The sequence below is a fragment of the Mus caroli genome, unplaced genomic scaffold, assembly GCF_978045245.1.
Source record: "Mus caroli unplaced genomic scaffold, Mus_caroli_1 scaffold_11, whole genome shotgun sequence".
Lineage (NCBI taxonomy): Eukaryota > Metazoa > Chordata > Mammalia > Rodentia > Muridae > Mus > Mus caroli.
In genome coordinates this window covers 98,473,082-98,498,880 of record NW_028227266.1, presented here as the reverse complement: position 1 = coordinate 98,498,880, position 25,799 = coordinate 98,473,082, and the positions used below count along the sequence as shown (strand labels likewise).

General features: G+C 45.5%; 1 protein-coding gene across 2 annotated transcripts; it reads left to right on the top strand.

Annotated features, from left to right (window-relative positions):
* Positions 1–241: 241 nt before the first annotated feature.
* Cldn18 (claudin 18) lies at positions 242–23,468 on the top strand. Of its 2 annotated transcripts, none has more exons than XM_021172862.2 (5): positions 242–461; positions 17,672–17,836; positions 18,448–18,574; positions 20,393–20,503; positions 23,297–23,468. In XM_021172862.2, the coding sequence occupies exons 1-5, from the start codon at positions 242–244 to the stop codon at positions 23,466–23,468; spliced, it is 795 nt and encodes a 264-aa protein (XP_021028521.1). The 2 variants fall into 2 exon arrangements, with proteins under 2 accessions (XP_021028521.1, XP_021028520.1); XM_021172861.2 differs by lacking the exon at positions 242–461 and adding an exon at positions 7,636–7,855.
* The last annotated feature ends 2,331 nt before the right edge of the window (positions 23,469–25,799 follow it).

Here is a 25,799-nt window from a genome sequence, read left to right as displayed (position 1 = left end):
ATATGGCGGAAAACAAATGGCTCTTGGTACCATGTTGTGGAAATTATCTCGCCTAGGTAGATAAAGAAACAGGCAAGCCCAGGCGGCACTGGTGAGTCCCCCCACCCCCACCCCATCACACCGTCTGTCCATTCGTGACGTGTGCACCAGCCTCTCAGAGAAAACGCCATCCCTATACTCGGTGCCCTCAGAACCTGCCTGTCTCTTGTCCTCTCCATTTGTGTGGACTCTGTGTTCCATCATGTCGGTGACCGCCTGCCAGGGCTTGGGGTTTGTGGTGTCACTAATCGGGTTTGCGGGCATCATTGCAGCCACTTGTATGGACCAGTGGAGCACCCAGGACTTATACAACAACCCAGTGACCGCTGTATTCAACTACCAAGGGCTATGGCGTTCATGCGTCCGAGAGAGCTCTGGCTTCACCGAGTGCCGAGGCTACTTCACCCTGTTGGGGTTGCCAGGTAAAAAGACCATAGGGTGGCTGGGGGTAGCAAAAGGGCAGCAGCCTCTGCCTGAGACACCCAGAGAGGGACCAAAAAGCAAGTGAAACTAAGATTCCAATTTGACAGGAGCAACAGTCACTACCACAATGGTTGGAATAGAAGTATAGGGAGAGGAACTTTCTGGAGCCCAGTTCTCCCAAGGACACATTTATCTAATAGCTCTTACATGAGCAATGGCATTGTCTCAACCACCCTCAAGGACAGAACTGAGGAGACCCAGATACTCACCACGTTCTCCTCATAGAGCCAAGAGCCCCCTTGCTGAGTCAGAGACCTCCTGAACAAATTCTACACCCAGGCCTCCTGGCCTGGTCCCTGCTTCCAGGAATTCTGAAGCTAACAGCAAGAATAGAAATGGGATATGAAAAAGACCTGAAGGAAAGAGGCATGATTCTCGGGGGTGCACTGGATGGGCCAGGGCTTGGAGGTCGGGAAGGCCCTGACCTCCAGGTGTCTGACCTCCAGAAAGTATCGGTCTCAAGGAACGAGACTCCAGACCCTCCCAGAGCAGGAATGTCTGCCTGACAAATGAGTTCTGCCATGAGGAAAAGCTGTGGGCTGCCAAGCCCTTTCCCCCAGATTGGCGTGTTGGCCACATAGGGTTTGTGCCTACTGGATTGGTCTTTTTAACTTGAAAAGAAATTCAAGTCAGAAGAGAATGCAGAAAAGGTCTTTCACTAATAGAATGGCGGGGGACGGGGGGCAGTGTCATTTTAATTTTGCTTATCTGTTCCTTCCATGGATACACATAGAAGTCTTAGTCTTACTAAGGGGATTGGTCTAAGTTGAGTATTGTAGGACAGATCAGAAACAGCACAGGGACTTCTCTAGGTGGGACTTGCCATTTGACCACAGGGTCAAGACTTAAATACCCAAAAAAGGAAGCAAGAGAAGATGGGAATTCTATGGAGCTTTATCCCTTCATAGATTCACCATCTGTAGAGATCCACCATCCCTACGGTTGATGCAGAGACCCTATCTCAATGGGTTTGCTTTACAAAATGTCTGCAGCCATAAGTCGTCTGAGGCCTGGTGCTTCCTTGGAGTGGGCTTGTCCATCAGAGGAAAGACGGCCATCGCACTCCTGAAATCTAGCTCCAACACAGTTATTTCTGGAATCCAATGGGCAAAGGTCTTTCCTCTGCACTCTGTATTTCTGTTGGTAATGGCTGCCATCCAGTCTGTGCAAAAAAGCAGGTTGTAAAATGAATGTAGTCAGCACTGACAGACTGACTGCCAGGCACAACCTTCAAGCTTAGGTGCTGGTGCTGCAGGGTGAGCAATGCCCTTCCAGGCAAAATGCTCTTCGGCAATCAAGGACATAAGTTTGCCGACCCCTGTAGACACAGAAACTATCTAGGGCTAGCCAGAGAACCCAGGGCATTACTGTTTGAGTTTCTTTTTCATTGTCCCTGGAAGGAAAGCACCAATGTTTTAAAGTTTCCGCTGGAATGCAAACATAGTCTCGGGCTCAGCAAGAATCACTTGAACACAACACAGCCCTCCAGAGCAGCAGCTCTCAACCTTCCTAATGCTGTGACCCCTTAAAACAGTTCATCATGTTTAGGTGGCTCCCTTAACCATAAAATTACTTTCACTGGGACTTCTTAACTGTAATTTTGCTACTGTTATGAATCGTAAGGTAAAAAAAAAAAACTGTGTTTTCTGATAGTTAGGTGACCCCTGTGAAAAGGTCATTCGTCCTCAAGGGGTTGTGACCCACAGGTTGGGAACCACTGCTCTGAAAGAACTCGAGGCATAGGACTGCCCGTTGCCTTCCTAGAAAAGGAGGCATTTCACTGGGCTCACAGCCAGAGGTCAACCTGTTCCAAGATGATAGTGTAGACAAGATTCCCTCTTCGGGGACACAGGAAGGAAAAGCAAACCCTTTGCTTCCCTCACACAGTTAGAAACCATAGGGGCTGAACAATCTCATAGAAATGGTGGCATTAGAAGAAATATTTATTCATTCAATGAACATTTGCTGAGCACCAACGTATTTCAAGCTTTCTGAGTATGGATAACATAATTATCAAGGGGCTTGAATAGCTAGAGACTTTTGTCATCTATTTTTTTTAAATAGATATCATCATTTTTTAAAAAAAGTTTGGGTCATATGTATCAGATTTATGTAATCATGCTTTTAGTCAACTATTTCATGCGGATATATTAAAGGCAATTCATTTCTGAAAGAAAGAAAGGAAGAAAGAAAGAAAGAAAGAAAGAAAGAAAGAAAGAAAGAAAGAAAGAGGGAGGGAGGGAGGGAGGGAGGGAGGGAAGGAGGGAGGGAGGGAGGAGGGAGGGAGGGAGGGAGGAGGGAGGGAGGGAGGGAGGGAGGGGGAAGGAGGAAGATGCGGTGGGGAGAGAAAGGCAAAGGAAGAGTTTTCCAGACAGGGAGACTCATATCTGAGAAAAGACAGCGAGGTAAGAGAGAATGGAAAAACAGGCTCTGTGTGATAGGAGTGAGGGGAGGAGGGTCGGGGAAGAGGCAGCCACATAGCACAGCCATAGGCCACAATACTTAAGGAGTAACATTTATAAACAGTTGACAGGAGTCAAGTGGAAAAAGCAAAATGTCTTGCCAAAGTGACATTTCTTAAACTCTTCAGATTCCTGGTGAGAATATTATTAAAATATTTATTTGTCTTCAACTAATAAAGTAGGTAACAATAGTGGGTGTCTCGGTCCTTGCTGTGTGCTGGGCATTATTTTAAGAAATCAGTATATGTTGGTATATATTTTACACTATTATATATTCATTAAATTAAATAGCCTATACTTTAATATTTTCAACAATCCCATGAAAGAAGAACTCATTTCCTCCATTGCACACACTGAGGAGACAGAGGCACCAAGTGGTTAAAGAATTTGCCAAGTGGCCCTGCAGTATGAGTGGCAGGACAGGGTCCCCCTGAGCTGCTTTCCGCAGATCCTGGACCCCTGGGCATCACAGAACTTGTAATCAAAGACACAGGGGTTTCCCTCTGACAATTTGGCTGAGTCCTTATCAATAAGAAAATTCGAATGAGGAATGCTTAACTGTTTTTGTTTAGAAATAATGAAGTGATGGTCTTCATTATACTATACAGATATTCAACCCAATTTTAATGCTTCCATAATTAGAGTTGTGTTTTGCCACAAAGATGAACCAACAGATTAATGGAACAAAAGTTAAAAGACACGAATGTGGGTTTAATGGAAGATGCAAGAGGTTTTACAAAACACAGGGGAAAGGGAATATTCAAAAAATGCTGCAGAAATTATTGAGTGGCGTTTATGGGAAGAAAATGGAATTATCAACCATTGCATACCAAAATAAATTCAATATTAATTAAATGTAAAAATATATTAACTACTCTTTAAATATTTTTAAATAGAAGATAATGTATAATGTGTTTGTCTCCTGTATGGGAAATATCACTCTAAGAATAAAACCAACAGAGGAAAGCATGAAGGAGAAAATCAGTTCATTTGGCTACATCATTCAACAAGCACTTAACTGAGCACACTGTATGTGCCAGATACTGAAAGGCAGATAAAATAGAATACATTGTATTTTTTTTTCCAAAAACTGGAAATGAAAGGTGAAAAGCCAATAACATGTTTGTTATACTTCCTGCAGTAGAGTGTGTTACTGCAATTCCCAAATAGTTCACATCAATTGATGGTAAGAGATGTTAAAGTGTTGGTGAATGAACGAATGAGCAGGGCAGACACCAATTCAAGAAAGAAAACACTTGCCTTATCAGAATTCTGTTGTGAGTTTCTTGAGATGAGGCCTCTCTGTGTGGCCCTGGCTGGCCTAGGACTCAATTTATAAACCACAGGGGCCTTGAATTCAAAGCCTACCCAACCCCCACCAAGAGCTGGGTTTAAAGGTGTGTGCTCCATCTCACTCAGCCCAAACGTTCTTCTAAACGAAGAAAAAAACCTTCAGGACCTCAGGGCCAGTAGAAAGGGCTCAGGCAGTAGAAGTGCTTAGAAAGCAAATATCATTGGCCTGAGTTCAATCCCTGGGTCTCATGATGAAGGAGAGAACTAACACTCTTGGAAATTGTCCTCTGACCACCAGAAATGTATCATGTACATACACACACACACACACACTCCAAACACACACTAATAAAATAAACTTTTAAGTGTTCAAATTCAAATTAAAACAAAGGATCATGTATAACTTACGAATTTCACAAGGTAGGTGAAAGTATAGAACTATTCTCCCTTTTGTCTTTATTTTATATGTGTGAGTATTTTACCTGCATGTATGTCTATGCTCCGTGTGCTTTCAGTGACCTCTGAGGCCAGAAGAAGGCATCAGAGCCCCTGAAACTGTAGTTACAGACAACTGTGAACCATCATGTGGGTTCTGGGAATAGCCTCGGGCCTCTGGAAGAGCAGTCAGGCTTCTTGACCACAGAGCCATCTCTCCGGCGCCTAGAACAATCTTTTTAAATAGCAATGTTGCGAATAAAATGTATGGGGGATGTCATTCTACATAAAGGAGATATTGCTTTAATACTTCACACTCTTTGACAACTTAGTTCACCTAAGAGTCTATCTTAAAAGAGTGACCAGAAATGCTGGGAAAAGTTGCATATTAAGTGTTTATCGTGACATTGCTTTCATATAAAAGGAAATTAGAGGCAGATAAAAATCTAGGTACAGAGAACAGAAAGTCTTTATGTGAATAGCAGTACATCTATGTAAAGGACTAGTAAGTTATAGAAAGTATCCTTGCAAGACCTTTGAAGACAAAGCACAACTAAATAGGAATAGCAAACTACCAAACATATCGTCTCTTGACCATGGAAATTGTAATCTCTTTACCAAAATGATTCATCCAGAGAACTGCTAAGAAAGTATAGCCAATAGTTTTGGAGTTTTAAAATGTGAGTGATTTGTTTAAATGACTCCAAATCTATTACCAACACCAAACACTTTTAGAATCAGAAGTTTAATATTCCATGTAGTGGCTTTTTGAAATGAATAAACGTGCCGTTTATTCTCCTAGCTAGTTGAACTAATACCTACCTATAATGTTTTCATTGCTCTTTGGATCACCATTCTTGCCACATTACTCAGTTGCTGTTCTAGCTGAAAAGGTTAAGAAAACCGAGAGAATCATCTCTCCAGTGCGGGCCAAATAACATCAGCGCCTGGAAACGCACTGGCCGAAGTGACAGGGAGCTGTGTTGAAGCTGAACACCAGGTGATTTCCCCCGAGGACGTCACCAACACATCTCGCTCCGTTCTAGAGATTATTAAACAAAATTGTACTGAAGCTATTACTGTAAATAGGATCAGATCCTGGGACTGAACTCACACAGGGATACGTGGTCCGTTTTAACAACACCTGTTGTCACAAACAGGAACTCAGATTCTCCTCCCTGGACCACCCAGTCAGTCACTCTCTGGCAGAGACAACTAAAGCAATGGTCTCTCATTAAGAGCACAGAAACCGCACCCAGAAAGTAAAATTTTCACCTTCCAGGTGTTTTAAATATATCCTCTAAAGTGTGTAGACTTATAATTTCTCTCTTTTCATTCAGATTCTATGTAGGTAGATTTAGCTTTAGTTTAGCACTTGAATTTAATTTTTCCTAAAAAAAAAAAAAAAAAAAAAGAAAACACACACACAAAAAAAAAAAATTCATTGCCACATTTCAACCAAGAAAGAAAGCATATTACTGAAATAAGATTCCCTCCCCAACTTTAAAAGTCAGTGTAAAACATCATAGAGAAACTGCTACAAATAAAAATAGGTAAATCAATTTTTTTTACCTGTTTCAACCTATTTTAGCTGCATTACAACCAACATTTTTAGGAGGAATGAGTGATAAACCAGATAGCTGAGAACCACACACACAGAGCTCTGTGGGAATGACAAATACGGCCTCCGGTAGAACCAAGGTTGGCAGTGCCCCCAGAAGCAATGTCGAGAATTAATCTAGAATACATTCCACCAACATTATTCAACCTAATCGATCAATCTCAGTGCCCCAGCAGAAGCCGATAGCATTGACAATTGTCTCGGCCTTGTAGCTCGGCTCAGCAGCACTCGGAGCAGCTCATTTGTCACGGCTGGCTTGTTCCCTCGTTGGGACTGTTCTGGTTCATGCTTCACTCTCTACAAATACCAACCACAGGAAGCAGTGTGCAGTCAAGGAGAGGGTTGCCCGAGAAGACCATCCATGTTAACTATTGTTTTGTGTGTTTATCGGGACTGGGTGCATCCAAGATAACATTCAAATATGGGCTGGCTTCCTGGAGAACTTGCCATGTCTAGAGAAGTGGTGGGGGAGAGAGGGTGTGGTTGTGTGTGTGTGTGTGTGTGTGTGTGTGTGTGTGTGTGTGTGTGTGGTATTTGGTATTTGTATAGTTCCGTTTTATGAAGGACAGCTCCCTGGGCCATCCCAATACCTGCAGATCAAGGGTACATTTCTACAACCTGGTTTCCTGTTCTCAACTTTGCTTGTTCCAGCCTCTCGGTTTGTAGATAGAGAAGGAACGCTAGTCTGAAAGTGAAGGGTAGGAATCACTACTGCTGCCTGTTACAGTACTTGTAGTTCAAAACATCTGGACAAATTCCTTTTCCACCTCTTTACGAATGAAATAATAACAGGTGCCCTGCCCTTTGGGGATCAGAACAGAAAGGTGACATAGGAGTACAAGGAGAATGTATTACAGTCTGAATTACAATAGGGACAAATGGGTGAATCCCAGCAAGTTTTGTTATAGATAGGGTCAGCCTTGGTGGTCTCTCCTCATGCTGTCACGGTAGAGGACAAACTTTGATTTCCCCTAGATAATGCGTTCTGGGCAGAGGCAGAGCCCGGAGGGCCTGGAGGAGGGGAGAGTCGGTTCGTCCACTCAGCCTGCTCCACGTTCCAACCACCGGGGCTGCAAAGCTCAACCAGACAAGTGCCTCTTGGGGCTGCTTCCCCAACAAATGAAAACCATGCCCTTGAAGCAGGAGCGAAACTGAACTATCTAAGGAAAACAGTATGAACAAACACTGAGCTGAGGGGAGCTTCTGATTAAGAGTGCTCCCCAGCGAGGCCCGAGGCTGTGAACCTTCCCAGCAGGAGGGTAGTGGCTTGCTCCTGGAAGCCTGCGCCCAGCAGCTAAAGCCATGGCCACCACCACGTGCCAGGTGGTAGGGCTTCTCTTATCCCTCCTGGGTCTGGCCGGCTGCATAGCCGCCACTGGGATGGACATGTGGAGCACTCAAGACCTGTATGACAACCCAGTCACAGCCGTGTTCCAGTATGAAGGGCTCTGGAGGAGTTGCGTGCAACAGAGCTCCGGGTTCACCGAGTGCCGGCCATACTTCACCATCCTGGGCCTTCCAGGTAGGCGAGGTGATCGAGGCAAGGCTGAGGAGTTGTGCGTCCTCAGAAACTCCCGGGACTGAGCAATCCAGCCTCAGGTGTGACTGTGGCAGCCTTGGCTCCCAATAAAAGGTGTGAATAGAGAATTTGGCATTGCATCAAAGGGAACAGTAGCCATGTAGGAGATAGGAGAATTCATACAGCAGTCAAATAGAGTGGGTCTGATATAAGGACGTGCTGGTAAAAGCTAGTTTGAACCTTGTTGTTTAAGGAGAACATAAAAGGCTTCCTTCCAATCGCAAGAGACTTGCTTCTGCCTGAATAGACTTGGAAGTAAGGAAGGTGGGGTGGTATTTTGTTATAGACAGAAAAATTTATTGAGAGTGATTTCAATTGTACTTTCGATTTGATTACTTTTTTTAAAAAAGCAGGATCTCTGTGAGGTGTAAAAAACGATCATTATCATTAAATTACAATTTCCTTTTTCTGCGTTTGCAATTAAAATATCTGCTATACTTGCCCTAAAAACAAGAGTTGTCCGGTTATAATATTATAACAATGTAGAATATAATATATGACACCATCTCACCTTGGAAGATAAAGTCGAATTTTGCTTCTAATGTGGATAATTATTTCATGCATCATAGGCACTTTGCATTCTTGATAATTCACAAACTCAACTTGTCCAAGGGCATAGGTGTGGCTTTGATTCTCTGAAGCAAGCCCCTTGTAAAGATGAAACAAATCTACAAGATGCTAAGGGGTCGTGGGGCTCTTGGAGCAGAATTATGAAAAGCAACTTGATTAGTCCATCTTTGTTTTGAGGAGTAGTGTCAGGGTGGACTCTGCCTTGGAAAGCCACTCCATGCAGGGTTACAGTCACAGGCTGGATGAGAAATCTAAGCAGGGAAGCAAAGGAGGAAGAAATAGCCTGAGGGAAGGGGAACAGACTGCCAGGAGAAGATTATACTGTGTTGAAGGGATAGGTCAAGGGGAGACCATACAAAACCTGGATTATTGCATGGCTAGCCACACCCATGCTAAAATAGACTGAGATCATATTCAAGTGTTACCTCTGTGTCTGTCCCATGCTCAGTACCCTCTTTCTAGCACCCACCAAACACTGCCGATCGCGTGCTTCCTATGGCAATGTCTGCTCTGAACATTCCAAGCCCAACTCACCCACATGGCTCAACCCCATTGCAGGACCTTCAATCCTGTCCTCCTGTTTGATCTTTTCTCCCCATGATGAGAATCTCCTATTCACCCCATAATTCCACAAAACTCACCTTCCACCCATGTTCTGGAGGCCCTTTGTCTTCCTGTCTAGGAGCCTGTCCTACTGAGCCGCCCCTTTCTTCACACCCTCCAACCTCTCCTGCTAACCTGGGCTCCTGCCCTCCTTTCCTGGAAAGTGGCTCCCCGATTCTAACCTTGTCAAGTTCTGTCTCCTTCCTAGTCACTGAATTAAAAGGCTACCTTTTCCCAGTACTTCAAGACAAACTCATCCCCTCCCTCAGTCTGGTTTTGATCCCGTGTCCTGGCTTCTCTGCTTCTTTGACCACACAGCACAGGGGTTGGAGTGATTGATTCTTCCAGTCCTTGGTCTTCTACTCATGCTAAGCCCCAGGCAATTCCCATGATTATTCCCTGCTTGATTAGTGAGTAGACATGAGACTCTTAACACAGGAGCCTTTCCTCATCCCCCTCCTGCCTCCTCTGCTCTGTCTCCCTAAGGCTTCTGCTCCATCCCGTTCTTCTCTCTCTCCTCTTAGTGTTCTCTGGTCCAGCTGCCCAGAATCTCTCCTTTCACCACCCCCAACTGGTCTTTCCACAAATCTTATCTGTAGCTTTCCCACATCTTCAGATTTAATAAACCAGAGCGGCCCAAGAATATGCTCAGAACATCGAATTCTCCTGCCCCTTTGACTCTGTTCACGAATCTCAGCAGTAGCGCTTGCATATCTCAGAGGACTCGATGCAAAATTGGCCTTGTGGCCACCTGTAAATCCTGGTGGAGGGGACATGAGTGTGTAGCTATGTCAATGAAAAAGCAGTGGCTTTGATGGTACTTTGACACGGATATTAACAGGAGCGGTAAGAAAATGCTTATTCAGTGGTGGGGGAGGCAGACTGAGTCTGAACTTTAGATTATTAACTTCATTAGTTATACATTTGTCCCATTCAGCTGTGTGTTAACACCCCTGTGAACCAGAGCAAGAGTCTCCTCCCAGTTCTGAACATAGGGCCTGGTAGGGAGGCTATTCAGCAAACGGTTGATAAATTAGGTTGAACTGAATAATTAGAATTTAATTCAATGGTTATGCAAGCCATTTACACAAACAAAAAAAAAATTATAGATAAGAAATTTCCTCTCCCAAAAAGCAGAAGATGGATTTTGCCTTTGGATTTTGCTTTTGCTGTTGTGTTTCCATGTGTAGAAAATGACCTGATCCTCCTCCTTCTGAAGTAGACACTTGATCACCCAGTCTCGTTATCAATAAACATCTTCTGCATGCTTACTATATATTGCATGGTCTAGAGTTTTAAAGACAGTTAAGAGTAGTTAATGCTAGCTGCTGCAACAACCACACTGCACAATTCAGTAGCTTCACACCATGTAAATTTGCCATCTGCCCATCTGAAGTCGGAGGGAAAAGATTATAGATTATTTATTTGTTGATATGCTACTCAGCCGAGGCAAGAGAAAGTCGTATCGGGAGCACATGAGCTCTTAGACATCAGCCTGGAAGTGACACGTGTCACCTCCACGTAAAAAGCATTGGCTAGAACTGGACACATGGCCCTGGACAGTGAGAGATGTAGAAGCTTCCAGTTATTTGGATAAGCAATGATCACCTCGGCCACAGAGGTCCTTTGAGCAGTAACTGTCCAGGCTGCAGTCCACCTGCTATGCTAACCTCCCAACACCCACTTCTGCTTTCTATGCCATTGGTTTTGGTTTTCGTTGTTGTTGTTGTTTCATTTGGTTTTGGTTTGTTAGCAGATTGAGGTTCTTGCTTTATTGGACATGGAACCTAGGGCCAGACCTTTGTACTCACTAGGCAACTGCTTTCTTTTTTTTTTTTTTTTTTTTTGGTTTTTTTCGAGACAGGGTTTCTCTGTATAGCTCTGGCTGTCCTGGAACTCACTTTGTAGACCAGGCTGGCCTCGAACTCAGAAATCCGCCTGCCTCTGCCTCCCGAGTGCTGGGATTAAAGGCGTGCGCCACCACGCCCGGCTTGGCAACTGCTTTCTATTGAGCTACAGTCCTAGCCTCACTTCCACACTGATCTCAGTTCCACAAAGCAGGTAATTCCTCAACTATACAATGGTCCAAGGCTGTAGGAACTTGCGAGAGAAGGTGTATGGTCGATGTCTACTCATGTCTTCAGCAAAGATTGCTAAATTCCTCTCTCTGCCTGTGATATATTGTCTGATACAAGAATATAGTTTCAGAGGGCAGACATTTGATGGGAGTGGCCAGGAATCCAGAAGGAGGAAGTGTTTGAGGAGTTTCCGTGAAGAAAAAAACTCCTCAAGACTTAGTATCAGATGAGTGTAGATATGGCCATGGAGCAGAGACTCAAGCTCCTTCCCCAAAAACTTAGATGGAATGAAGGGACACTTGGCGGTACCTTTTTCCATGTCAAGCCAGACGGGCAGCTTTAAAGAGGAAGCCCGGTTCACACCATTAAAAATCCCTGAGATGTTTCAAACTTACTGGTGGAGGGCGGGGAGGCGGGGAGAGTCCTGGGCTATGTTGAGTTTTAGGACACAGTGCGCAAGGACTGCAAAGATAAGTGTTAAGGTCCCACAGCAATGCGCTTAGTGCTGCTGGATGTTATTGCTCTTCTTCATCAGCTCTGTGTGCCTGATAGCTGATTTCCTCTTGCTGTGTTCCAGTCTATGCAGCATACAGTGCCCAGATGTGAAGGGAGTGGATGAGTGCTGGGCTGCCCCAAGACTCTCTTAGAGGGAAGCATGTACTGCTGTATTCTTAAAACATAGAAACTGGCCGGACAGTGGTGGCACACGCCTTTAATCTCAGCACTCGGGAGGCAGAGGCAGAGGCAGAGGCAGAGGCAGAGGCAGAGGCAGAGGCAGAGGCAGAGGCAGAGGTGCAGAGGTGCAGAGGCGCAGAGGCGCAGAGGGGCAGAGGGGCAGAGGGGCAGAGGGGGCAGAGGAGGCAGAGGAGGCAGAGAGGCAGAGGCAGAGAGGCAGAGAGGCAGAGGCAGAGAGGCAGAGAGGCAGAGAGGCAGAGAGGCAGAGAGGCAGAGAGGCAGAGAGGCAGAGAGGCAGAGAGGCAGAGAGGCAGAGGCAGAGAGGCAGAGGCAGAGAGGCAGAGGCAGAGAGGCAGAGGCAGAGGCAGAGGCAGAGGCAGAGGCAGAGGCAGAGGCAGAGGCAGAGGCAGAGGCAGAGGCAGAGGCAGAGGCAGAGGCAGAGGCAGAGGCAGAGGCAGAGGCAGAGGCAGGCGGATTTCTGAGTTTGAAGAGAGGGAAAACAGCTTGTTTAAAAAACACAAGGCACTCCCAGATCCCAGCTTAACTTTGTGACTAATGGACTCATCCATCTCCCAGGGCCAGCTGTTTTCCCTCTCTTCAAACTAAAAAGGAAGGGAGGAAGGAAAGAAGGAAGGAAGGAAGGAAGGAAGGAAGGAAGGAAGGAAGGAAGGAAGGAAGGGGGGAGGGAGGGAGGGAGGGAGGGAGGGAGGGAGGGAGGGAGGGAGGGAGGGAGGAAGAAGGGAGAGAGGGAGAGAGGGAGAGAGGGAGAGGAGAGGAAGAGGGAGAGGGAGAGGAGAGGAGAAGCATAGGATGTCTTTTACTGTAAGGACAAGCATTCCAATGTCTGTACATCATCATACAAGTGAAGGAGGTGCCACAGGGAGCCCAGCCTGTGTCCACAAAGCTCCTGAGGACCTGTAACTGGGGTTAAAATGAGGCCGCTTGCCCCAGTTTCTCAAGGACTAAAGCCCAGGCTTAAGGACCAGAATGCACGCTCAGCTTGCCGCCCTGGTGATTCTGGTCTCCATGGCAGGGCCAGCTACCACAAAGTGACAAGTTTGGGGCTGGCCTTGTCAGGGTACAGCATTGTTTCTTGGTGGGGAGGCATGTCCCTGGAGTTATATAGCTGGGTCTCACCTGAAAGGCTGAGAAAATACTATAACAGAAGTACCATAGACTGGGAGATGTAGGAACAGCCCCCTCTGCTTATCTCTCGCCTCTCTGGAAGCTGGGAAGTCCAAGGTCAAGGTGACAGCAGGTCTGCTTCCTCCTGAAAGAAGTTACCTTTTGCTGAGTTCTCACACGGTGAAAGGGAAGGAAGGGACGAAAGGTACAACCAGACTTCCCTAACCCCTTAGCTAAGACCTTCTGTCATTCATCAGATTGAATCCTCCTTTCAAACCCCACCTCTTTATACTATTTATAACTATTGTATTGGGGATTAAATGCATTTGACTCATCTGTTCACTGCTGGCCAGATCCTGTGTCCCAGTCCCCCCACTTTGTCTGTCCTTTAACCCTCCCTGCTGCCACTAGGTCCAGCCTCCCTCTTCTCAGCCAACTTTGTCTTTTGTGCTCATCACAATCACACAGTCTTGCTAGTTTTATCACATGTTCATGCACAGCTTGTACAAGCCAAAGCCATGTGGAAATGGCTCTTTTAGGGAAACAGAATAAACTGAAATCTATCAAGCCTGGCTTAATTTGATGCAGATACCAAGTGGTACCCGGGCCTTGTGACATCTCTGTGCAAGAAACATCTTTATTTCAAGATCCAGAATTGAGGGACTTGCATCCCTGGGGTCAAATGACTATCCTGGGGGCACTCGGCTGTCATCGCAGGATGGCAGAATTTCGGAGACATGAGGGCCTTTCTATTGGTTCCTTGGGCTCTTTGGAGAACTCAGGTCTGTTTTGTTCTGAAACTTCCCTCTGAGGTCAGCCACAGACTTCCCTATGTGGAATCCCCCTCTATCCCTTCCTGCATCCAGTCAGGCAGACCCAGCTGCCTGAAATTGTGGCTTCTCTCTCTGCTCCTCCAAGCCCCAATCCATGGGCCTTTGGTTCTCAGCAAACTACTGTCTTCACAGAGGTACTCTGAAATCAGCTCAGTGCTCACAGCTCTGGGCACTCTTTCCTCCTTGAGTATCCCTCAGGACCATTGTCAATGCTTCACTCTAAAAAGTCTTACACTGTGGAACAACCCAGTGACAGGCTCCAAATGAGGCAAGGCCATTGTCATATCTCTGAAGATTCTGGGCATGCTCAGAGGCAATCAGGACTGAGCCCCACACCTTGGTGCCCCTCACCCCTCAATCCACAGCGACTCTTCCGGAATGAGAGATTTTGCAACAGGAAGGAGAACTCTGAGTCCCAACCTTTCTGTTTGTTTTTATCAGCCCAGAGTCTTGCCCGCCCTTCTGGCTGATAAGGCAAATTATTCACTGGGAAGAATGTTGTGTCACACCTTTGGTGCAGGGACTCAGAGGACAGAGCCTACTGACTCACACCTTATCATTTGACAAGCCCTTGCCGTTTGATCAAAATCTCAAATAAGAGACTCAGTGGCAAAAAGAAAAACCTACGGTTCTGTGTCGTTCTTCTGTTTCTATCTATGGAGAAGGATTTGGATTCCAGAAGGTAGACTCTTCAGGCTAAAAAGGGAGCTCAGATCACCTTCTTGTCTCTCCAAGATCATTATAGACGGTGCAGCCTCCATCCATCCACTCAAGCCTGGGTTCCTAAACCCCAAGTCGCAAGTCAATGTTGTAGTCCTTCAAACCCCATAGAGAAGAGGGGGCAAAAGTAACGAAGAGGTTCAGAAAAATAAGAAGGGGCTCGGGGACATGCTGGAACCCTTACTCAAAGCAAGTCCTGCCCACATCGCAGGTCAAGAAACAGCAAACAAGAAGAAAGAACCCGAAAACCTGGCACAAAACCATCTGCCCAGGGCTCCAACTTCCATAGGATCAAGGGAAGGATCACCTTCATCCTATGTGCTGGTTTGATTGGTTCACTGGCGCCCAGTTGATTCTGCTCGATTGATTCTGGTTGTGTTACCTTAACCAGATGCTTGGCCAAGTGTTTCTCAACATGAATAAATGATGTTGTAATTTTTTTTTAGCAGCGTAGGAGTTGAAAGATCAAAACTAGAGTAGTTTTTTTAAACTTTTAGTAGGATCCTGGATAGACTGAAAATTTCTAAGAGGCCAGTGGGAGCAAGACAGGGGCGATGTCTCCAGTCCTTTTTTCCTCAAACGTCCAGTTTCCCAATGGTAACACATAAAAACTGAACAGCCTGGGGATATTTATTTCCAGAGGGTGTGGGCTATCTTACAAATGTCCTCTGAGTCACAGTTCTGAACCGCAAAATCAGTGTGTCATTCAACTGTGTGTACAAAAGACAACCAGACTCACTCTATGAGTTACTATTACAAAGTTCTCTGGCATTTATTCAGCCAGAGCATTCCAAGGTAAGAAAAAATATAAGGCCCAGGACTGTGGAAATAGCCAATCTCTGAACACCAAAGGCTTGAAGGCAGGTCGCTTCTCTGGAAAGTTCATTTCTCTAGTGTCTGGGGGACGTTTTGCAAAGGATTTGAACTCTAAGTATTTGATAAAAGGCGGCCCTGGTGGTGAGCACCTGGTATCCCAATTGGCAGGCTGAGGTAGAAGGATTTCGGGGAATTCAAAGCCAACCTGGACTACCTGGTGAGTCCAGGGCTATCCTTGGAAACACGATGAAATTCTAAACAAAAGAAAAGCAAAAGCAAAATCCCTAAAATATGATGAATGAACAAATTCATAGATGAGTATGTCGAGGCGTCATTAATTCATGGCTGCAATAGTTCAGTGTGTGCTGCCTCTAAAAACACAAAGACAGAAACAAATACCCCAGTAGATGGCTTGCATATGCATTTGCATGTATTGATAAGGAAAGGAGCAATGTATTTGCTCTCAGCACCTTGCACGGCCAACCAAGCCACCTGGCGTGGCTCTGGAATACAGGTACAGTGAAAGAGCTAAACCATATTTTACAAGTAGACAGGTCTTAACGCCCCTTCAACACTCATGTGTTCTTTGTGTCTCACTGGAGTTGCCAATTACACTAGCACAGGACCCAACTGCAACCTCAAGATGCCAAACTCCTTAGTTCTCCCAAGAACGATCGGACAGATAGCTCACAGAAACTTGTACTGGAAATGGACCACAGCAAGTGACAGTGGCTTATTGAACACTCCTCCCAGCAGAAAAGCAAAGTTAAAAATCAACCTCAAGTTCCTGAGGGAGAGGAGAATTAGGACAAGGTAAATGGAGGTCTGCACTGTTGAGCTAGAGTCAGTGGGATCTCATTTCAGCCATCCAAGAGCCATGATAAGAAGGCCACCAGAGCCATGATAAGAAAGCCACCAGGAAGCTTTTCTGCTGTTTCTTTCTACTCCTGAATTTGAATTTCACCTGGAAATTATTAACTGGTCTCGATGATACTAAGAATAACATCTCTTTCAGGTGACCCCCTCATCGTTAGAACATTGTAGGGCCTAGACGTCTCCATACATCTCTAATTGGCTCCTGATTTGGTGTCTAGGGAATAAACAGTAGTATGACACCCCCTCCCAGTGGGGCTTTGTTTCTCTTCTCTAAGAAGAAATCTTTCCCAGGAAAATAACTCATTGAGATGCTACAGATAGTTATCTTTCCCCACCTCCCACAAGAAGTGAGATAAAGACTCTAGGAGGGTCCTACTAGCGCAGAGATGTTTATAATGGGCATTTGGTGCTTAGATAATTAGGAAAGAATTTCTATGGTTTCAAACAAGAGAAAAAGATCTTTCTATCTGACCTCTGACATTGAACTGTAGGATGTGGTTCCTGTGGTTGTGACATCCCGTGACGTCACATCCCTTCCCATCAGCAAAGACCTTCAGCAATGATCATGCTTTGGAAACTGTCCAACAATTGATCTTTAAAGAATAACACCAATGAAAATATCCTGCATAATTGAGAATCTTCTGATTTCAATTAAGAGTCTCAACAGGAATGAGTTTCCAAATATGGTTTCTAATGATGTCAGGATAACTCCTTGATCCCAAGGCGGGGGGAAAAAGCGTTTAGCCCTCTTAAGTAACAGCATGTCTGAAATTCCATGCCTAGTGTGAGGGTCTTGGTGAGTGACTGTTGAGGTGATTTACCGTCTTCCAATAGTAAAATGGAAACTGGGTTGGGCATATCTGGAGGTGAGGTAAACAGGATCCAATAGGACCTACACTAACAACTGATTCCAGAAAGGGGACACCTTTGATAAACTGTGGTCATGTTGAAAGGCTTAATATACAAAAAATAAAGTACTGCTGGTATATTCTTGGTACCTTGATGATTTCATGCCAGACTTAGTGCTGAGTTTCTCTGCAATTTGCTTTCAGTTCCTATGCAAAGAGAAGTAGAATGATGTTTGGGTTATTTGAGTTTCCTGACAACTCGATAAATAATTTATTGATTGCGTTAGACAAATGTTTTCCCTTTCTGGGCTCAGATTATAAAATTTTGAAATGATGCTAATAAATACCCAGAGCTCTCTTAACGGCACTGAGCCACAGTTCTCTCCGTCTATGGGCATCTCTGAGTGCATCTTTCATCCCTCAGAGGGGTTACAAGTGATGCCTTTTGGCATTTCCCACAACTCCACATTTTTGCACAGTGTCAAAGAAAACAGTTTATGGTCTTGACGTCCTCAAAGGGTCAGCGCTGGTTCATTGGGGTTGCTGAGTTTTTGCCAACATAAAACCTACTCAGTGTAGTGATGGTCTGCCTGTGTCATGCCCCTTCTCCTACAGCCATGCTGCAAGCCGTACGAGCCCTGATGATCGTGGGCATTGTTCTGGGGGTCATCGGTATCCTCGTGTCCATCTTCGCCCTGAAGTGCATTCGCATCGGTAGCATGGATGACTCTGCCAAGGCCAAGATGACTCTGACTTCTGGGATCTTGTTCATCATCTCCGGTAAACAGACTCCCACTCTCCTGCACCTGCAAATGTCAGAGCAAATTATCCTGATAGAAGAAAAGTGGTCCCTCCCCACTACTGAACAGAGCTCAAGGTGTTTCACACTGGGATTCGAGATCTGTGTGTGTGTGTGTGTGTGTGTGTGTGTGTGTGTGTGTGTGTGTGAGCCAAATTATACTCCACAGAATTCTAACCATCTCTAAGGTCCCTCTTAGCTGCCTCCGACACTGTAATAAGAATGTCATAGGCAAACATAGACCTGGGCCCTTAAAAAGCATTTTCTAGGTGAAACTCTAGAAAGTGGTTTTAAGGGGAAAGCTCTTGCCATAAACCAAAGATCAGTTCCCAAATGCTTGGGTTATTTGCGCTTGGTCCCGAGATGTGTGGAAGCGTCTCTTTCTGCGTGCATGCGCATGAATCCTTCCAGAATTAAATATCAGTATCTTGCCCACTGTCTCTCACAAAGTAGGAATTCAACGGTCAATGGTGAGTCAGCCATTCTGTTACAGGAATGGAATACCCTACAGTCTTCATCTGAACTCATTTCAGCATAAACTGCCACAGAAACATTGCGATCCCTTAAGCTGGTCCTTGTTCTTCGCCCACAGGCATCTGTGCAATCATTGGTGTGTCTGTGTTTGCCAACATGCTGGTGACCAACTTCTGGATGTCCACAGCTAACATGTACAGCGGCATGGGTGGCATGGGTGGCATGGTGCAGACCGTTCAGACCAGGTAACCTGCTAGTCCACTTCATAGTGATCCACAGTGAATAGTGAAAGAGGATGATTAAACTGTATGCTTAATGTGACTGTCAGTGCCTGAAATAGCAAACATTTATCAGAGGCAACCATGCCGTACCATGACTCAACAATGATCTGTAAATTCAAAAACCTCATTTCCATGAAATACCCTTGCTGATATGACTTGAGGTTGATCTGGCATTTGCCCTGAAATACAGTGACAGTCCGCAGTTTTTATCTAGCATGCTTACGTGGGCCCCATTGTGGTGGCTAACTCACAATGCTAATGAATGTCAACTTAGACCCTCAGTCCATAATGGCAGCTTGGTGGGAGCAGGGAAAATCTTCAAGAGAAAGAAGTATGGTGCCCTACAGGTGAGGAAACTGATATTCCCTCCTGTACTGCTGCCTTCTCTCTCTCCTTCATTTGTTCAACAAATGTATTGAAAACCTACTGTGGCCCAGGCAGAGATCAGAGTGCAAGAGGCAGTCAAAGCCCCCACTCACGTGGAGATCTAGGAGATGGGGATGAACCTCACCTGGAGGTGGGGGGAGCAGGACCTTTTTTTAATTTTTGAGATTTTATTTCTTTTTTATTCTATGTGTATGAGTGTTTGCCTCTGTGCATGCCTATATATCACATTATGCAGTGCCTGAGGAGACCAGAAGAGGGTGTCATATCCCTTGGGGCTGGAGTTACAGATGGTTCAGAGCTGCCATGTGGGTGCTGAGAATTGAACCCAGGTCCTCTGGAAAAGCAGCCACTGAGCCATCTCTCTAGCCACAGAAAAATGTTTAATGGAAAAGCAATATCAATACCTATATCTGGCAACATCAATACCTATATTTGTTTAGCCCAAGTATCTGATTGATGCATCCCATCAGTAAGCACCAGCCAAAACCCAAAGAGAGTGGTGTAAATCTTTTCCATGCAAGTGCCTGGTATTTCTCCAGCCACCCAACAAGAGGAAAGCGCAGGGTATGGAGATGAAACAGCCATCATGATCTGATTCTCTGGAACTCCAGGCCCCAGTCATGTGACTGTCTTGTTTCAAGACTGAGGAGGAAAGTGATTCCAGAAGCTGCTATTATTCTTTGTGTCTCTCCCATGGTTTCTTGTTTAGAAGGAACAACTTGGGGCTGGAGAGATGGCTCAGAGGTTAATAGCACTGACTGTTCTTCTGAAGGTCCTAATTCCCAGCAAGCAAGCAAGCAAGCAAGCAAGCAAGCAAGCAAGCAAGAAAGAAAGAAAGAAAGAGAGAGAGAGGGCAGGGAGGGAGGGAGGGAGGGAGGGAGAGAGAGAGAGAGAGAGAGAAAGAGAGAGAGAGAGAGAGAGAGAGAGAGAGAGAGAGAGAGAGAGAGAGAGAACAACCTGGAAGTCACTGATAAAGTCATTCCTGTTTGCATGAAACTTTCTCAATTTTAACCTAAGAGTCTCACATCCTTTGAAAGCACACCCTCAATGACCTAAGATCTCCCATAGGTTCCAATTCCTAATGTCCACCATCTCCCAATAGTACTGCCTTGCACACCAGTTTTAATGCCTGGGCCCTTAGGGAAGGCATATCTCAGGCTATGTAATGCCACCCGAGATAAGGTCCACTATGAAAACTCGAAATACCAAAACTCCTTCAGAAAGAACAGAGGGTGATTCCATCACTCTTAAGCACCTTCTGGCCAAGTGTTGCAGGCTCTCTCTTTGAACAGCAGAGAGACAAAGTGGGGACTAAACAGGAACAGGCATAACCGGAAGCAAGGGGAAGAACGGGGAGGGTTTGGATGACTGTCTTCACAACATCTCCCCTCTCAGGTACACCTTCGGTGCAGCTCTGTTCGTGGGCTGGGTCGCTGGAGGCCTCACCCTGATTGGGGGAGTGATGATGTGCATCGCCTGCCGTGGCCTGACACCAGATGACAGCAAGTGAGTCCTCCCGTGAGTCCTCCCTCCCACTGCATACATCATTTAATGTATACTTTGTAGCTGGAATAATTGGTCCACATACATGGAAGAATGACATTGGCTAAGGGAACAATGAATTTCCTCCTTTATAGGGAACCTAAGAAATAGAACAAGATCCCCCAGGGAATGTTTAGTGGATACTCTTTGGAATTGTGGGAGCGGGACAGGATAGAGGTAAATCCCTCTAAGTTCCCTCCAGCTCCAGCACTTCCTAACTCTGTAATCCTACGCTGGAAGAGATTTTTGCATCACTCCCGCCTGCAGAGGTATTTGGCAACATCTGAAAATACTTGATTGCTTTGGTAATGGTAGGGGAAAGGAACCTGGTTTCTAGTGAGAATATGTCCAGGGTGGACACCCAGCAAAGCATAGGACCAGTCTCACCACAAAGGATCAGTCCTGATGTCAAGTCTGTTCTGAACTTTTGTCAAGGCCCTGGGACTGGTGGAGCCAAATGATGTAAAATGAATTATTTTAATATAAATGTGATCAGTGAATTAATCCAGCGGCTGTATTTTTTTTTACCTTTGTTAGACTCCAATAACCACACAGAGAAACTAAGATTTATTTCAAGCTGCACTTCAATACCTGGGCAGTTAAAAGTTTTACCTTCACCCCCTATGCTAATCGGACTATGAACCAGCCATCCACAAGATACTTGCATTTTAATACGGTGTCAGCTCTCTTTGCTTCAGATGTTTCTTCTCACGGTGTCTTCTCCGAACCTCTTTTCGTGGGTCTCATTCCAACCTCCTCTCTCAGTTCTCCCCCTGTACCCTCTCCCCTCCCTCCTCTTCCCTCCCCTCTCCCTTCTCTCTCTCCCCCCACTGACTGGCAGAAGCCCCTCCCCCTTCCGCCCAGCCATTGGGTGATCAGCATTCCCACAAACTTGAAACAGGAGCTTCTAGACATAGACATTACGATGTCCTGTCCAGATTGAAACAAGATATGAGGGCCGAGAGATCAGCATTTGAATAACGAGGGCATCTGAATAACTCAGCACCCCACGCCCTTACACTGTGCTCAAGAACACTATGCCTACAGGATTGTGTGGTGGTTCCACTACTCACCAGTCCTGCAACCACAACAGGTCCTTTCTGCTCTCCCGGCCTCTGACCGAGTGCATTAGGACTCTTAGAGCACAACACCCTACAGTAGCTAATTTATAAACAAACAAACAAAAAATGTATTTATTCTGGCTCTAGTGCTGGGAAGTCCAAGAGAAAGGCATTGGGATGGGTATCTGGTGAGAGCCCAGTCTCTGTGGCCAAGATGGGATGCATTGTCTGCAGGAGAGGAAGACTCTTCACATGGGAGAAGGAATGGAGGGCAAGGAAGAGACCCCTTCAACCTGGAGCCTTTTACAAAACCCAAATCTCTCATGGTTTGATCATGTTTCCAAAGGTCCATTTCTCCTTTTTTCCTGATTTTTTTGGAGACAGAGTTTCTTTGTGTAGCCCTGGACATCTTGAAACTTACTCTATAGACCATGCTGGCCTCATACTCAGAGATCCACCTACCTCTGCCTTCCCAGTGCTGGGACTAAAGGTGTGTGACACCATCGCCCCAAAGGCCCATTCCCTAGCATCATCACACCAGGGGACTAAGTTTCCTGTGAATTTTGGAGGGCACATATTCACACCGCAGTAGCCTCTGATAACTTGTCCATAAGACAAGCAAATGAGAAGTTGCACACATGTGCATTCCAGCTGACAGGGTCCGTGATTCTTTGTCAAAAAGATCCCACTGGACACTGTCACCTTCGTTTTAAATAACAGAAACAATTCCGTAGTCAGTAACAACCATCTCCTTACAGCTCGAACGTGTATAAGACAGATAGACCGACAGACAGACAGACAGACAGACAGACAGACAGACAGACAGACAGACAGACAGATAGACAGAATGTTTTATTAGCTTTTTAGGTTAGAACCAAAAACAAAGCCATGGAGGTGCACACTTGTAACATCAGCACTGAGGAGGTGAGGGAAGGGGGTTGTTAAGAGTTCAAGGTCATCCTCAGCTACACAGCAAGTTAGAAGCTCAACCTGACTTATGTAGGCTACTGCCAGAAAGAAAGAAAGAAAGAAAGAAAGAAAGAAAGAAAGAAAGAAAGAAAGGAAGGAAGGAAGGAAGGAAGGAAGGAAGGAAGGAAGGAAGGAAGGAAGGGAGGGAGGGAGGGAGAAGGAAGGAAGGAAAGAAGGAAGGGAGGGAGGGAGGGAGGGAGGGAGGGAGGGAGGGAGGGAGGGAGGGAGGGAGGGAGGGAGGGAGGGAGGGAGGAAGATGAACAAGAACAGGCCAATCTCATTTAAGTTTGCAGGAAACATAAAATCATGACAGGTTTCATTATGACATTTCTAGACACGTGCCCAGTTTTGCCCTTATTTCTCTCATCACCCCTCCACATGTCCCATCTCCCCTCCCTCCTTGCTGATCCCCTCTTTCCCTCCTGCTTTCATGTCATGTGTACTCCATCACCCTCTCGGACACCCTCCTTCTCTTACTTTAAATCTCTCCCTCCCCCTACGAAGTCTCCTCTCTTCTTTGAAGGCCTGATGTAAAAATCAAGAAATTCTGAATGTGGTACCTTGGTCTAATCAAGACTACCATACCTCTTCAAACACTGAACTAAGACGTCCTGCTAAGACGGAAACAATCAGGAGTAAAAGGGGAAGTCGGTCCTACTAAACACACATGGATTATGTCCCCCTACTAATCGCACAGGTGTTCATGGACTCTTTCCTTGCCTTTTAGCTTCAAAGCTGTGTCTTACCATGCCTCTGGCCAAAATGTTGCCTACAGGCCTGGAGGTTTTAAGGCCAGCACTGGTTTTGGGTCCAACACCAGAAACAAGAAGATCTATGATGGGGGTGCCCGTACAGAAGACGATGAACAGTCTCATCCTACCAAGTATGACTATGTGTAGTGCTCTAAGACACGCTGACCTGTGTGCAGGAGGAACCCTTCCCCAAGAAGAGCTCACCCCAAAGCAACGGGAGTCTACCTTGTTCCCTTGTTGATTTCAACTGACATCTGAAAGTTGGTAAAGCCTGATTTTCATCCATGGGGAGGCTAGACAGTCTTGGCCACATGAGTCTGCCTCTAAATATCCCATCACAAAACAGCTGAGTTATCGTTTCTGAGTTAGAGGCCGTAACACTCACTTTAGCCCAATCCTCTACTTTTTACCATAGACTTTTTTTTTCATCTGGTGATGGAATGGAATTTGACTCACAGACTAATACTTTGATGATTTAGAAAAACTTTCCTTCCTCATACTTAATAAGCCTGCTGATGATCGATTTTCCAGCTTGACCACCAAGGGAAATTTTAAAAGAAAAAAAAATACATTAAAAGGCATTATTTCCTACTCAATTGTGCCTTACCCACCCCCAACTTGACTGATAATAATAATGAACACCACTTAAAGAAAGAATGCCAGAGGAAAGACAGTTGTGGTCCCCCCAGCCAGTCATCTGAGTCCCCCTATGTGGTGATCTAGAACATGACTCGCCACAGTGATTGTCAAAGAAGGTAAGCGAGCCTGTTCGCTCTGCTCAGCATCTGCTGATTCCAGCAAGGCCATTCCAGAGCTTTCCACTAGAAGTCCTCCTTCTCTCGGAAGTCAGAAATTCCCCCTAGAAGAGTAAGAAATGATTCTTTTGGGTAACCTGAGTCCTATGTATAGTTATAATAAATAGTATGTTATCAAAACGGTTTGATATCTCAGTGAATTAGTTTCAGCCTTACATATAGAAAAAGCTGGAATAAAAGCATCCCTTGACATTGTCTATAGCGTAAGATCCTATATAAATCCAAACTTCAACAAAAGCTCACTGAGCCTAATAGTTTTCTTTTGAGGTCTCCACAGCCTTAGTACTCATAGATGCAGCCCCTGTTTAAAAGCAAAAAAATGAAAGTAGCTTAAAACTGGTTCTTTTTTTTTTTTTTTTTTTTTCAAAAAAATCCAATAGAGACCTGTGTGTCTGGCATAGCTGCAGTTACTGCCAATCGACAGGACCACTTCTTTGGTCCTGTAGTCAGTTTTGCAGTTCTGACAGCTGCACCAGGCATCAATATGCAGACCACACCCTTCTCTGTGCTTGTAGGAAGACCCTTTCAAGGAGAAAGCATGAACTCCATCTCCATGTGCAGTCTGAATGCTCCCAGGAAATGGAGATAGGGTGCTCTCTAAAACCCACCTGAGCCTGAAACAGCTGTAGCGCTGTGCTGTAAGAGCCTGGCCATCAGGTTCCTATGGAGAAAAGGGCAGTCCTTGCATTAATAGTGCATATATAAGTGTCCTCTGGGGGGCAGGGGTGAATATTCAGTGGTGGCTCCAAGTCTGTATAGACCGTCTAAGGAGCCGTGTCGACCAAGAGCCAGGTTAATACACAGAGTTTTTCCTGCTGGGACAACAGTGATTTTAGGCTATACTGAAGAAGGCCCTCTGGAAAATCATTATCTGAAATGGCATAAAGAATGAACAGACCAAACAATTTAAGGGGAGGGGGCAGGTGGAAGGAGGGGGAAGGAGGTAGAAATAAGCAATCTAGGGCATGAAGATTGTTAAGGTTCTTGGGGTCCAAATGGAAGGTTACTCCTTTGAGGCCACCCCCACCTGCCCACCCACCAGAAAGTCCCTGGTCGAACTGAAGGCAGTGAGAATTGGCTGTCTTCAGTTAGTGGGTCTCGGTGTAGCATTTGGCTGTTTCAAAGCTTCCCCATATACCTTGCTTTGCCGTTTTTCGCCATTGCTGTCTTGTTGTCTGTGTTATTAACCTCCATGTTTTGTAAGTTAAATATTAAAACACTGTTAACATCCATTGGAATAATTGTCCTTTTCTTCCCCCCCACCCCACCTCCACCCCAAGCTTTGAGGTGCGGATGTAAAAAAGTTTCACTACTTCAAAGATGCATGCGTCTTCACAGAATTGCTCTTGCTGGCAGAATCTGTGTCTGCCAGAGCAGAAGCCTGGGTGGCTGGAGGCCACTTAGGTCTGGGCCCAACCTGGTTAATGGTTTCTGAGCACTCAGAAGCCATAATGAAGGGAGGTTCTTGGAACAAGCGGGGGTGAAGCTCAGGGACCTAAGACAGCTTAGCCAGTCTGACCATGGACTTTATCCATAGCCTAGGAGACAAGGGAGTCTGACCTGGGGCTGGGATGAAAGCATGACGAGCTGTAGTCACTGTATCTGTATCCAGTGATAGAAATGGAATGAGTTGCTAAGTCACGACAGCCGGCCTCCACCTCAG